The sequence below is a fragment of the Drosophila bipectinata genome, chromosome XL (genome assembly GCF_030179905.1).
Source record: "Drosophila bipectinata strain 14024-0381.07 chromosome XL, DbipHiC1v2, whole genome shotgun sequence".
NCBI lineage: Eukaryota > Metazoa > Arthropoda > Insecta > Diptera > Drosophilidae > Drosophila > Drosophila bipectinata.
The window spans coordinates 16,283,206-16,296,274 of NC_091734.1; the positions used below are offsets into that span (position 1 = coordinate 16,283,206).

The window sequence follows — 13,069 nt, forward strand, 5'->3', positions numbered from 1 at the left end:
TTAATTGAAATGTTACAATCAATCTCCATCCCTTTGACACAAGGAAAATAAAAATCTGTTATTATTTAAAAACGAAATCTAATACGCTAATGTGCTATATGTAATACATGTAATTTACATTTAGTTAATCGAATAATTATTTCCCATTTGGTTAAACTTCATTTGTTTTGTAGCCAAATCCAAACCCTTGATCCAATATATAGAAGGATAGCGCATATAGCGCTTTTTTCGGAACAAACTCAATTATGACACAGTAATTTAGATTCAGAAATAATTGGCTATGGCCAATAATATTTGTTTAAATTGTTACGAAAAATAAGCTAAATTTGACGGGAAAATTAGCGGGAACCTAGCGGGCTAGGTTGGCATCACTGAAGTGGATCCGTTGTGGCACGTCACTAGTTTCTTTTAACATAAACATATTTCCAATTTTCTTGCACAAACGGATCGCTAAAAATGGTTTGGACGAAGGAATAGGTAATTTTTGTTGCTAGAGACTTAAAAGTAATTTTCTTTCAGAGTGCCCTGTTCAACTTTCAGAGCCTTTTGTCGGTAATTCTCTTGCTGATCTGCACTTGCGCCTACTTGCGCTCGCTGTTTCCTAGCATCATTGACCGCAACAAAACCGGGTGGGTGCCACTACAAGAAGGTAATCTTTCCCAATTTTATCGTTTATTTAACTATTTTCTAGATTGCTGGGAATCTTCTGGAAGCTGGCTCGAATAGGGGAACGTAAATCTCCTTGGGTAGCGGCGTCATGTCTGATTATGGCTTTTACCGTGCTCTTCTGGAGCTGAGGCCGCATAGGTTCATGGCACCCAACATCCCCTATAATTTCTGGTTCGTTTGAGCCTATCTGACATGTAAGAATTGTAAATATACTCTGCGTTCTGCAGCACTGGCATTCTCGTCTTTCGCAACACTTCACATTGCTGTTTATTTTTTTTGTGTGATTGGTGCGATGGCAACGGAAGCTGTGCAAGAAGAGCTACGACGCTTCGTGGCTACAAGCCGCAAGCGTCTGCACAGCGTCTTGGGGCGTATGAGTTGGACTCAGGAGGCAGTGCGCCGGGTTCACAAAACCGATACGAAACCAGTCGAGCACGCAGACCAACTGCCGGTCTCATGTTTTACCCATCTAGCCTTTACTCTCCAACTAAATGCCAATGATATAAGGCAAATTTTAGAAAAAGACGTTCCATGCACATCCACTTTTGATAGTATTCAGGCCGAACTTGATCCCAAACAACGGCTTCTGATCTACAAGCACGTGATAGAGCACACAGCACGGCATCAAGGATTCCAGGACAATGCTGCATTCAGCGAATTGGTGGCTGGAACCAAGCGGGAGCAGATGAAGCAACGGCGCTATCGCAAAAGCAAGCCGACACTTAACGAGGAGCTTCATCAGCTGGTCAAACTTCAGATGCAAGCTCTGGAAAGGCAATGTGTGAAGCCGACTGAAAAAAATTCCACAGGGAAAAAGAGCCACAATCAAGAAAGAAAAAACCATGAAAGGTCCGATAGGAGGGATCGAAAAAGTAAAACGATACATAGGTCAAGGTCCCGTTCTCCGTACCACAGACGGAGGCATCGTGCGAGAGAGCGTAGTTAAATCCAGTCAAAATGGAAATTCTGCGTTTATTCTAATCCATATCTGATAGAACTTTACCGTTTATTAGCTTAGGTTTCTTGGTAATGAACAAAAATAAATTGCACTATACTATGCATTCTTTTTTACTTGGTGGAAACGCGCGTGCGCTTGTTCCAGGAGAAATTGATTCCGTAGTTCTTGACACGGTCCTTCTTCGGCTTCTGCTCGGCGCCATCGACATACCAACGCCAACCGTTGCGCTCGCAGTATGTGATGGCCTCTTCCTGGGAGCCGAACTGCACGTTCAGATTTGACAGTGGGTCGCCGCTGCCAGAAGGACATGGATTAAATCAAGATTGGCTTTCATACACAGTACTCACGTCGAGGCCCAGCCCATAAGAGGGTTCTCCCAGCGGTCGCGATTGTCAAACTCAATCTGCCAGGTATTGATGTTGTCAGTGCCGCTCTGCATGGCGTTCTTCGGTGGGATGTGAATGCGCACTCGCCGCTCCTTTATCTGCTCCTCCGGTACGCCGGAGATCGGGCTAAGATTTACAGCCGTTGGCACAGTAATCTTGCCGCTCAGCTTGTTACGCTGCTCCAGCTCCTCAGGGCGAGCAAGTGCTGTCTTAGGGTCCAATGGAGCCACATCTTGGGAAGCCCAGCGAGTCGATGCTAGTTTATTTGCCTGGTACCTAGACGGTCATCGGGACGGCAAAACAATTTATGTGGGCATGGCCTATGGAGCGGGCTGTGGCTACTTACAGTTGCAGAGGAGATGCCCTTCTCCACATCACTTGGCGGATGAGCGACATTTCGCTGGAGGATTGACTAACTGCTCGTCGAATCGGCTTCCAAATACGAATTACGTAAAATTTGGAACAAGCGTTCACGAAGTTTTGTTGTAGTGAAAACAGCTGTGAGCTTGATTCAGTGTGACCAACGCTCTCTTAGGTTACTACTGTGGAGTTGGCTTCATATTTAAATATCGTGTACCTGTAAAAAATTAAATTCACAAAAGATACCTTTTATTTATTTATTTATTTATTTATTTATTTATTTCGCCAATGGACAAATCCTTACATGGCTACATAACATAACAACTTACACCTAATAAATAAAACTACAAAATTAACAAAAACTTAATAAATGCCTTAATAACTTGTGTTTTAACACACCCTTATCTGAGCCCCACTCAGTTCGGAGGCTAGGCGGCAAAGAATTAAAATAAGAAAGAGCCCGCTCTATCGGCTCATTTAAGAAATAATTGGCCCTATGACATTTGACCCGAAAGGGGGCAAAGGTACGAAGATCCCTTTGAGGAACATTAAAATTAACGAGTCCCAACAAAAAAGGACAATCAATGTTATTAACGATTAAATTATTTAAAAAGGTTAACGCTGCCAGTTTACGCCGATCCTCCAACGTGCAAACGTTCAGAAGAAGGCAACGGCTCTGGTATGAAGGAACAGGATCCTGAAATCTTAGAGGCAGAAGTGCAAATTTTAAAAATTTTTTCTGGAGTCGCTCAATTCTATTGGAACGAACTTTACACTCCGGGTTCCAAATGATTGAGGCATATTCCAGCCTCGACCGAATGAATGCAGCATAGACGCTGAGGCTCGAGTATGGACTTTTAAACTGGTTCACTGGTATTTCTCAAACATTTTTGCTATGAATTATACCTTATAAAAAACTGGAGAATTATTTTTTGGAAAATCACTAGCCCTGGTCGATATGTTAATGTATCGATGGAACTGCCAGGGCAACAGCTAACCTGTGAAGTGCAACCCTGGCAGCTACTTTACAAATTTTCTGTGGCCCAAGGACGCGTCGTGCTGTGCTATTCCCGAAACAAGCTATTCTGCACAGAACATAAGGCTGCCAATCCTAATCAGAGCGAAAGCCAACAAACAGCGAAATGGGAGTCCCGAAGTTCTTCAGATATATCAGCGAGCGGTACCCCTGCCTCAGTGAGCTGGCGCGGGAGCACAGCGTAAGTCGTTCAAGATAAACTAAGAGTCATGATCATCTAACCATTTTTTATTTATGCCCGAACTGGATCTCAGATCCCCGAGTTCGATAATCTTTACCTAGACATGAACGGAATCGTGCACAATTGCTCACATCCAGATGACAATAACATCCACTTCCACTTGGAGGAGGCACAAATTTTTCAGGACATTTTCAACTATGTGGACAAGTTGTTCTACCTGATTAAGCCGCAGCGTCTCTTCTTTCTGGCTGTCGACGGGGTGGCACCGCGTGCCAAGATGAATCAGCAGCGTAGTCGTCGATTTCGATCGTCGCGCGAGGCGGAGCAAATGGAGTCGAAGGCATTGCAGAGGGGCGAACGCCGTGAACACGAACGCTTTGATAGCAATTGCATCACGCCGGGCACGGAGTTCATGCAGCGCTTGCAGGTAAGGTTGCGCGCCTTCCTGCAAACAAAGATCTCGACGGATCCGCTATGGCAGCGCTGCACCGTGATCCTCAGCGGCCAGGAAACACCTGGCGAAGGTGAACACAAGATCATGGACTATATTCGGTTCATGAAAGCTCAGCCCGGCTTTGATCCCAATACGCGTCACTGCCTGTATGGGCTGGATGCTGATTTAATCATACTAGGGCTCTGCACCCATGAACTGCATTTTGTTGTGCTCCGGGAGGAGGTTAAGTTCGGTCGGAATGTGAAGCGCACGTCCGTTGAAGAAACGCGGTTCTTTTTGCTTCATCTCGGACTGCTGCGGGAATATCTCGAACTGGAGTTTGACGATCTCAATACAGATACGCACAAGCTGGATGTGGCACAGCTTATCGATGATTGGGTGCTGATGGGCTTCATGGTCGGAAACGATTTTATCCCCCATCTGCCCTGCTTGCACATTTCCTCCAACGCACTGCCCCTTCTATACAGCACCTATATTAAAATCTATCCGAAGCTGGGTGGCAACATCAACGAGAATGGAAAGCTTAACTTGCACCGCTTGCAAGTCTTTTTGACAGCTCTCAGCGAGGTCGAGTTGGATCAGTTTAGGGAGCACGCCGACGATCTTAAGTACATGAATGCCAAGACGGAGGCTTTCGACGTCGACGTGTCGGAAATAACAGGCACCGAGAGTTACGACTCCGACCTGGCAGCTCTGATTGACAATAGCATGAAGGTAGGTAACGGCCTCCCAGTGCATATGTGTCCACTCATCTCTGATTTTTTAACTGTTTGCAGCTCTACGAGGGTGACAGTGATGAGGACTTGAATGACGAGGAAGCTAGCCTGATGTACGAGTTCAAGAACTACAAGCGAAACTACTACTGCACCAAGTTCAACAGCAATTCACCAGAACAACTAATCGAAGAGCTCAGCTTCCACTACGTTACTGCGCTGCAGTGGATCCTGGACTACTACTACCGCGGCGTACAGTCCTGGGATTGGTACTATCCCTTCCATTATGCGCCATTCATCAGCGACATTCGTAATGTCGATAAGGTCAAAGTCAACTTTCAACTGGGCGAGCCCTTCTTCCCGTTTCAGCAGGTAAGGTGCATCCATGCAGAATATTGGGGCTAGGTACATGCATTGGCATGTAAGAGTTTGATGTAAAAGCTATTTTTATATGGTACTTAATTTCCTACTAAAGAAATAATATATAGATAAAAATTTCACACAAAAAACAAAATCATATCGAAGGATTTTGTGTTTTATACAAAAATATATATGAATAGTAAAAAATGCGTTGCAAGAGTAATAGGTAATTTAGGAACTAATCAAAGCCTTTTAAAGGTGCCACCGATTCTAAAAATGTTGTTTGGGGAAAGGCAATTTAGGTTATAGACTTAATCAAGACTTAATTTCACTTCAAATACTACGATTATAAATTTTACGAACAAATAATATTGAGCAAACTATGTTGCTTTTTTCTCGCGAAGATACGGCGGAATATCTTCATCGCTGTAATAGTGACTCCGCCGAATGGAATATTAAAACGTCCTATTAAAGAATAGAATTTTACATATAAAGAGAATGAAAATCCTGTATGATCAAAATTTGGAATGGAATGAATGGAAAATATTTATTTATTTATAAATATCTCTATTTAAAATCTTTTTTATCCATATGAAATATAATTTAACAACTGATTTTACAACAAAATAAACAACAGTTTCACCAATTTGGTATCAGCATAATGCTGAGTTATTTGCTTTAGAGCTTATAAGAAGCTTATTATAAGTTATGATAGTTAAATGTAATTTTTTTTCGACGCTTTTTCGTTTTTATAATCTGTCATTCATCTTTTTAAATGATGGTATTCAGTTGTTTTAAGTTGCAATACAATTGCAGAGTTTCGTATCTTTTAAGTCTTTTATGATTCCGCAGATAAAAGCTTAGCACATTGGTCTTGTTTAAAACTTAAAAAAAAGCCCCATTTACCTCCATTTACCTACCTGCCCCATATAAATCACTTTTGTGATATATTTTACGACAATGGATTCAAAGAGTGTCGGTTAAAACATAAACCCTAAGTTTGTAAGACTGAGTTTTAAAAATTCTATCTTATGGATGGGTACATCCACATAACACCTTGCAGATTGGACTCTATCCTTTTCTAAATTTTCTGCATTCTCCACTTCTCAGCTTCTCGCGGTACTTCCGTCTGCGAGCTATAAATTAATGCCTACAGCCTACCACGACCTGATGCTAAATCCGAACAGTCCTCTGGCCGAGTTTTTCCCGGTGGACTTTGAGAGTGACCTCAATGGGAAGAAACACGACTGGGAGGCGGTTGTGCTGATCCCGTTCATCGACGAGCAGCGTCTGCTAAACGCCATGAAGCCGTGCGAGCCGCGTCTTTCGGAGGCGGAGAAGGAGCGAAACCGCCACGGACCGATGTATCAGTACGACTACATCGCGATCTCGCAGGGACCCCTCGCACCCCTTCCTCCACTTCGGGGGCTGACGCACTTGTACTGCACGGAAGTGTCCAGGTGGGCACGTGAGATCGCTCTCAACTTGCCGCACAGTGTGTGCGTGGAGTTGCCCAACGCGGCACGCCATGTCTTTTACCCGGGCTTTCCTACAATGCAGCATTTGCCATTCGAAGTGAGTTCTTGCCAATTGGCATGGAAAAAAAACGTTTTACGCCTTCTCTGTGCTTCTCTCACAGTTTGAAATTCGCAACGATCGCGTTAAGGTCTTTGAGCAGGTCAGTCGCAACCAGAATATGGTGCTAAAGCCGCTGAAAGGGCCTCTGGCCGACACCCTGGATGCGGTGGCTGGAAAGTTTCTGGAACAAGTGGTGCACATAGGATGGCCACATCTTACCAAGGCCAAGGTTGTACGCGTAGCGACGCGGGACCAGAAAGTGGACAACGAAGGTATTACCGTAAACGACGCGCGACGCTTTGAATCGGAATGCAAGAGTCTGCAGGAGCAGTAAGTGCTATAAGAGGCTTCCCGTGCCAGTTTCATCATCTGTTTCTTTCTATCTCAGCTTTACAACGCGAATGGGCATACAGTTCTCGAGCTACGAAGTGCTGGTGTACGTACGCACCTACGCCGGAAGCTCCGTGGAGTTTGGTCCCAAGGGAGAGATCTTTATGCGGGATGCATGGAGCAGCTCAGTCACAGGCTACCCCGCTCATGGTGTGGTGGCCGATCTCATTGTAAAGGAGAACATGCGCCAGCAGTTCCGAAACATGGAGGAACTGTTTCCTGTTGGCTGTCCGATATTCTTCATCGGCAACCCGTACTACGGAAGCGAGGGCACCGTTTTGGATCCGATGCTCGTTTACAATTGCGGCCGTATCCAGGGTAAGTTTGCCTATAAACTGATAACCAAAGTTTGAGAGTTAAAGACCTATAAATTAACGTCTTCTACGATTGGAAAATTTTTATTATACCCTTGCAAAGGGTATTATAATTTTGGTCAAAAGTGTGCAACGCAGTGAAGGAGACATCTCCAACCCTATAAAGTAACTATATTCTTGATCAAGATCACCTCCTGAGTTCATATAAGCATGTCCGTATGTCTGTTTCTACGCAAACTGGTCTCTCATTTTTAAAGCTATCGACTTGAAATTTTGCACACACCCTTCTTTCCTCTGCACGTAGTATATAAGTCGGAACGGCTCGGATCGGCCGACTATATCTTACATCCTATCCTATACCATATATTGCCATATAACTGAACTATCGGAAATGGTTTTTGGTAGAAATACCAACTTTGGTATTTTTGAAGATAGAAGTTTGGGACTTGTTTTAAATTTTTTATTATAATAAATTGGGTTATATTATCATATTCTCATAAGGATCAGCCAACTATATCCGATGTTTGCGATATATATCCGGTTTTAACTGCAAGGGTATATCAACATCGGCTCCGCCCGAAGTTAGCTTTCCTTTCTTGTTTTTATACCCTTGCAGAGGGTATTATAATTTTTTCCAAAAGTGTGCAACCCAGTGAAGGAGACATCTCCGACCCTATAAAGTATATACATTCTTGATCAGGATCACTTCCTGAGTTGATATGAGCATGTCCGTCTGTCCGTCTGTCTGTCTGTCCGTTTCTACGCGAACTAGTCTCTCAGTTTTAAAGCTATTGTCTTGAAACTTTGCACACACCCTTCTTTCCTTTGCACGCAGTACATAAGTCGGAACGGCCGACTATATCCTATAGCTGCCATATAACTGATTGATCGGAAATGGTATAACTTTAGTGTTTTTAGAGTACGAGAATTCAAATTTTACATGAGTGCTACTTTTGGCAAAATAATACGACATGCCAAATTTCATAAGGATCGGCCGACTATATCTTATAGCTGCCTTATAACTGAAGGATCGAATATGACCCAACTTTCGTGTTTTTGAAGATAGAAAGCTGAAACTTAGTACATATTCTATTTTTGGTCAGTTAATCCAACCTACTAAATTTCATTAGAATCGGCCGACTATATCCTATAGCTGCCATATAACTGAACGATCGGAAATGGTATTTGGTAGAAATATCAACTTTCGTATTTTTGAAGAAAGGAGCTTGGGACTTTTTTCAGATTTTTTATTGTAATTTATTGGTTTTTTTATGTGGAATCATTAGGATCGGCCAACTATATCCGATATTTGCGATATATATCCGGTTTTAACTGCAAGGGTATATCAACTTCGGCTCCGCCAGAAGTTAGCTTTCCTTTCATGTTTGTTGGGATATTGCTTTCAATCATAACAAATGCGGGAAAACCCACTGAGCTTTTGATAAAAGATTTGTTTTTTAATTGTGCTTTCCCTTTCCCACAGTCAACATACGAGTACGACCAGAGCCAGACCTAATGGCGGCGCGTCTAATGCAAGAGGAACGCGACCGGGACTTCATGAACTCGTTCGAGATCTGTCGCCAGCTGAACATAAATACCCGGGCGCTGGGTCGACTTACAGGCTCCATGTGGGTGGTGTTGGGACCGCGGCGCGAAAAAATGGAAAACGTAGCCAAGCACAATATTGGTCTGCAGCTGAAATACCCGCGGCAGAATGAGGAACGTGCCGGGTATTGCTGCCGCTCGGGCAACCAGTGGTTCTACTCTAATTTGGCTCTGGAGGTAATGCGCGAATACTGCGACCGTTTTCCAGATGTGGTCGATTTTTTCGGCTCCAGTAACGAGCGCAGCGAGTTCGTATTTGAGCAGGACATCTATCCTGATACCGTGGGTCAGGGGAACATAGAAGTGTTGGCCAGCTGGGTGCGCCAACAGCCGCATATGAAGGTGGAGCGCGTTGGTTGTGGCTCCAAGACCGTCTGCCGAGAGACAGTCGAGCTCCTATTAACCGCTGTAGACGACTTACGCTCGCTACCGATCAAGGATGTCAAGTTGCAAGTCAAGCCGCATCTGCTCATAAAACCAAACGTCACTTTGCCCGACGTTTACCGCTCTCGTCGACCGGTACGCCTATTCGACCGAGTAATCGTTGTCCGCACAATCTACATGGTGCCAGTCGGTATAAAGGGCACTGTGATTGGCGTGCACCCCATTAGCGATCCGAATCCGGTGCGCCTTGAGTGCGTCCGCACGGTTGATACCTTCTGTGATGTACTGTTTGACAAGGCAGTGCCTAACTTCAATGACATTCACGGCATTGCAGTTGACCGGGTCTACAAGGTGCCGGAAAGCGCCCTGGTCGTCATCTACACAAATGACCAGGGACAAAAACACCAGGCTAGCGAACAAACGTCCCTACAAGGTAGAGCCCAAGCGGAAAATGTCCGCATTGAGAAACGGGACCAGCAGTCAGCGAGCTGCAGTCGCTATGCGACGGCCGCAGGGACGGATTTCAATCCAATCACGATGAAAACGAAGGTGGCTGAAGAATTTCTTCGTCCTCAGGGGGATTCAAAAGCCAAGTCCAAGTCGAACAAGTCGCAGACAGAGACGGCGAAGCAGGAAGGCACCTGGAGGCAGCTTTCCCAAGACCAGTCGGCCAAGCAGCATATAGAGGGTACGGAGCAGCACTCCAACTGGAGGCAGCGTGTCAATAACCAGCAAAACAAATCGCAGGGAAAGCAAAAGTCTTCGTCCTGGCGTCAGAACCAAAGACAGCAAGGCGGCAGCTCTGGTGGTGCCGGCAAAGGCCATACCGAAGTGGCTGTGGTTGAACCTACCACAAACACAACGCCGCAGGCGCAGACCTTGGCACTTATGTCGATACTGGGCGTAAAACAGAGCTCGGATACGTTGCTGAGCCAACCTCATCACCCTGCTCCACTGCCCCAAGCTCCACTGCCGCAAGCACTGCCAAAAGCCCCACTGCCAGGAGACATGCCAGTGAGTCTTTTAAGTAGAAAATAGGTTTATGTAATATCCTTGTCCTTATCCTCTTTCATTTAAGAATTTGCCGAAGCCGCCGCTTTTTTGGCAGCAAGAAGCCCAAAAGCAGCAGTCGCAGGAGGTGGAACGCATCCAAAGCCAAAAGTGGTATCGAAGGTGTCAGCCAATTGATCAGGACTCAGCTCAGCTTGTCAACGGCATTATACAGCCCCTGCAGTCGCAGCCGCTACGGATGCCAATTCAATCCCCCAGTGGTCTGCCGATGGGCTTTAACAACGGAAACCAACTACAGTGTAACAAATTTGTGGCACCAAGTGTCTTCAACAATAATATGCGGCAGCCTCACGGTCAACATCCCCGAAACTACCAGCAGTATTCGCATTGTCAGCAGCCGCTGCAGAATTTCACGCAGCTTCACGAGATAAGCAACGTGGCACCTCGGTACACCTCTATTCAAGACTTTGTTCCCATTCAGGCGTACCGTCCCAAACAATCGTCGCGCTCCCAGTCCTCAAAGCGACCAGAGGCTGAATCGGTAAGAGAATTTATTATTTAACTAATTTGCGTAGAAACAGACACAGATTCAGAAGAAGATCCTGATAAAGAATATATGTACTTTATAGGGTCAGAGATGTATCCTCCACTGCGTGGATAATACCCGGTACTCTTCCAACCACACTTTAACTAACTTTTAAAGCAGTGGTCGGCACTTAATACATTGATATAATTTGAATGCATTATTATTAGCAACCAATATCAGAAACTAAGCTGAGAGCATAACGTTTCATACATTTTTTACTGTGTGTGAGCAGCAGAGCTCGGGCAGTGAAATGTTCTATGCCCCTGACATTTCCTAGGCACCCGCACCTGTGTGAAAATGTACCGGGTATAATTTAATGTATGCATATGCCAAAGCTTAGTAAAGAGTTGGTTGGTTGTCTTCAAGAACCGCCGTCCATTGAGACTTGTAACTTCTTGTAAATGCCTCTTGTAAATTGGAAGAATCCGACTTCGAAACTACTTTGAAGCTGTTAAATATTAAATCTCTTAATCTCTTAATTAAATTAATTAATAATAATTTTATTACAATTCAATGCCTTATATCTTGCAGCAGCCAAAAGTGGGCGTGGACAAAGTAGAGATAGGCGCAGGTTCTAGTCATCAAGATACATCAAGAAACGAAAATACTGCTGCCGATTTGATGCAGACACTGAATATTCCGGTGAGTACTGTCGCAAGCCAATTTAAGAAACAGCCGTCACCCTTTTGTTTCCAGCAGTCCTCGACATCTCAGTTGAACACCAGCGCCGTCCCAAGTGCCGCCACCGACGAAGGGGCTGTATTGACGCCAAACCAGGTACGTTATTTGAGTTTTGTGGTTACAATGTTTTGATTTGAACGTCATTTCATTTTAGGCAATTAAGCCAAGGAAACAGAAGGTCCCTCGCATTGGAGCCAAGTTTGACTTGGAGTACATAATGCATTAAAATGGACCTAAAGGCGATGCCCTAAATTTAAGGACAACTGTTTCCATTAATTTAAATTTTTGAACAAGTAACTGTAATCTAGGCATTGCATTAAATTTAGTCAGTATCATTCACATAAAAATGCTCGAGATTGTTTAAGTTTGACAGACCTTTATTTTTCCAAATGTATGCGCCCGATAGCAACCCAGACTCACTTTCCACCACAACTACATTTAAAAAGGCATTAATGCGAATATATGAAAAAAATCGTTGTGTTACAGATTTGTGAAACATGGAGTTACCACATCGGACGGTTGATTACCTGTATCCTATCCTGAGACTGAATTAATTGTTTATTTTATTGTAATAAACTAATTTTATTCTCAAAGTGTCAACGCTTATATATTAAATACCATGGGATGTGGGTAGCTTCCACCTACGGAAACCATCATTGGATGCGTATATGATGGGTGATGATGATCTATGATGGATGCGTATATTGCCATACTGCCTATATGTAGGAGCCAAAAAGAGTGAGAGGGCATATCATGAAGGAGAATGAGATACAGGGTGCGCAATTTAGACAGGACCTAATGAAATGTTGAATAACTCCTCCATTTTTTAGCCCATTTTGGAAAATAAACAAGATTCATTTAGGGTATAGAGTGCCATTTATTGACAATTCACTCAGAATACAATATCGATCAAATGACCGTATTCATTAGAAACACAAAAAGCGGCCCCTGCTTGGGCATTTCGCATTGTATTTGACAACATTTCGGGCGTAATAGCAGCAATTTCCGCTTTGATATTAGCTTTTAGTTGTTCAATAGTCTTCGGTTTGCTGACATACACCTTACTCCTCAAGTAGCCCCACAGAAAAAAGTCCGGTGCCGCCAAATCCGGCGAACGAGGAGGCCACTCCAAATCACCCTTTTTTGACACAACGCGTCCCGGGAACTTGCTCTGCAAAAACTTCATAGTAGCAACTGTGATGTGACAAGGTGCGCCGTCTTGTTGAAAATAGAAGTTCGTCAGACCGTGTTTACGCATTTCTGGACAAACAAAATGCGCCAACATCCAACGATAGCGTGCACCGTCGACGGTTTCTCCAACTTCGAAAAAAATGGTCCAATAATCGTTTTCGAGCACATTCCGACCCAAACAGTAACTTTTACGTCGTGCAATGGTGTTTCGT

At 44.1% G+C, this 13,069-nt stretch overlaps 4 protein-coding genes across 6 annotated transcripts; 3 read left to right on the forward strand and 1 right to left on the reverse strand.

Moving 5' to 3' along the window:
- Positions 1–298: 298 nt before the first annotated feature.
- Positions 299–927, forward strand: ksh (transmembrane protein 167A-like protein ksh). Its single transcript, XM_017233619.3, has 3 exons — positions 299–459; positions 520–629; positions 692–927. The coding sequence occupies exons 1-3, from the start codon at positions 457–459 to the stop codon at positions 795–797; spliced, it is 219 nt and encodes a 72-aa protein (XP_017089108.1). The 5' UTR covers positions 299–456; the 3' UTR covers positions 798–927.
- Positions 928–961: 34 nt separating this feature from the next.
- On the forward strand, positions 962–1,728 carry LOC108120108 (uncharacterized). The gene has a single exon (XM_017233615.2). The coding sequence runs from the start codon at positions 962–964 to the stop codon at positions 1,613–1,615; it is 654 nt and encodes a 217-aa protein (XP_017089104.2). The 3' UTR covers positions 1,616–1,728.
- Positions 1,641–2,527, reverse strand: ND-18 (NADH:ubiquinone oxidoreductase subunit 18). Its single transcript, XM_017233617.3, has 3 exons — positions 2,360–2,527; positions 1,975–2,289; positions 1,641–1,921 (listed from the first exon to the last, which is right to left on the reverse strand). Exons 1-3 carry the CDS (start codon positions 2,407–2,409, stop codon positions 1,738–1,740), a joined length of 549 nt encoding a protein of 182 aa, XP_017089106.1. The 5' UTR covers positions 2,410–2,527; the 3' UTR covers positions 1,641–1,737.
- A 742-nt stretch (positions 2,528–3,269) lies between these two features.
- pcm (5'-3' exoribonuclease pacman) lies at positions 3,270–12,259 on the forward strand. 3 transcript variants are annotated; one of them, XM_017233610.3, is made up of 12 exons: positions 3,270–3,590; positions 3,664–4,758; positions 4,821–5,129; positions 6,228–6,692; positions 6,757–7,025; positions 7,084–7,403; positions 8,883–10,402; positions 10,467–10,940; positions 11,517–11,627; positions 11,682–11,762; positions 11,821–11,905; positions 12,153–12,259. In XM_017233610.3, exons 1-11 carry the CDS (start codon positions 3,516–3,518, stop codon positions 11,890–11,892), a joined length of 4,791 nt encoding a protein of 1,596 aa, XP_017089099.2. In that variant the 5' UTR covers positions 3,270–3,515; the 3' UTR covers positions 11,893–11,905; positions 12,153–12,259. The 3 variants fall into 3 exon arrangements, with proteins under 3 accessions (XP_017089099.2, XP_017089098.2, XP_017089100.2); XM_017233609.3 differs by lacking the exon at positions 12,153–12,259 and having other exon boundaries at positions 11,821–12,013; XM_017233611.3 differs by lacking the exon at positions 12,153–12,259 and having other exon boundaries at positions 3,271–3,590; positions 11,685–11,762; positions 11,821–12,013.
- Positions 12,260–13,069: the final 810 nt, after the last annotated feature.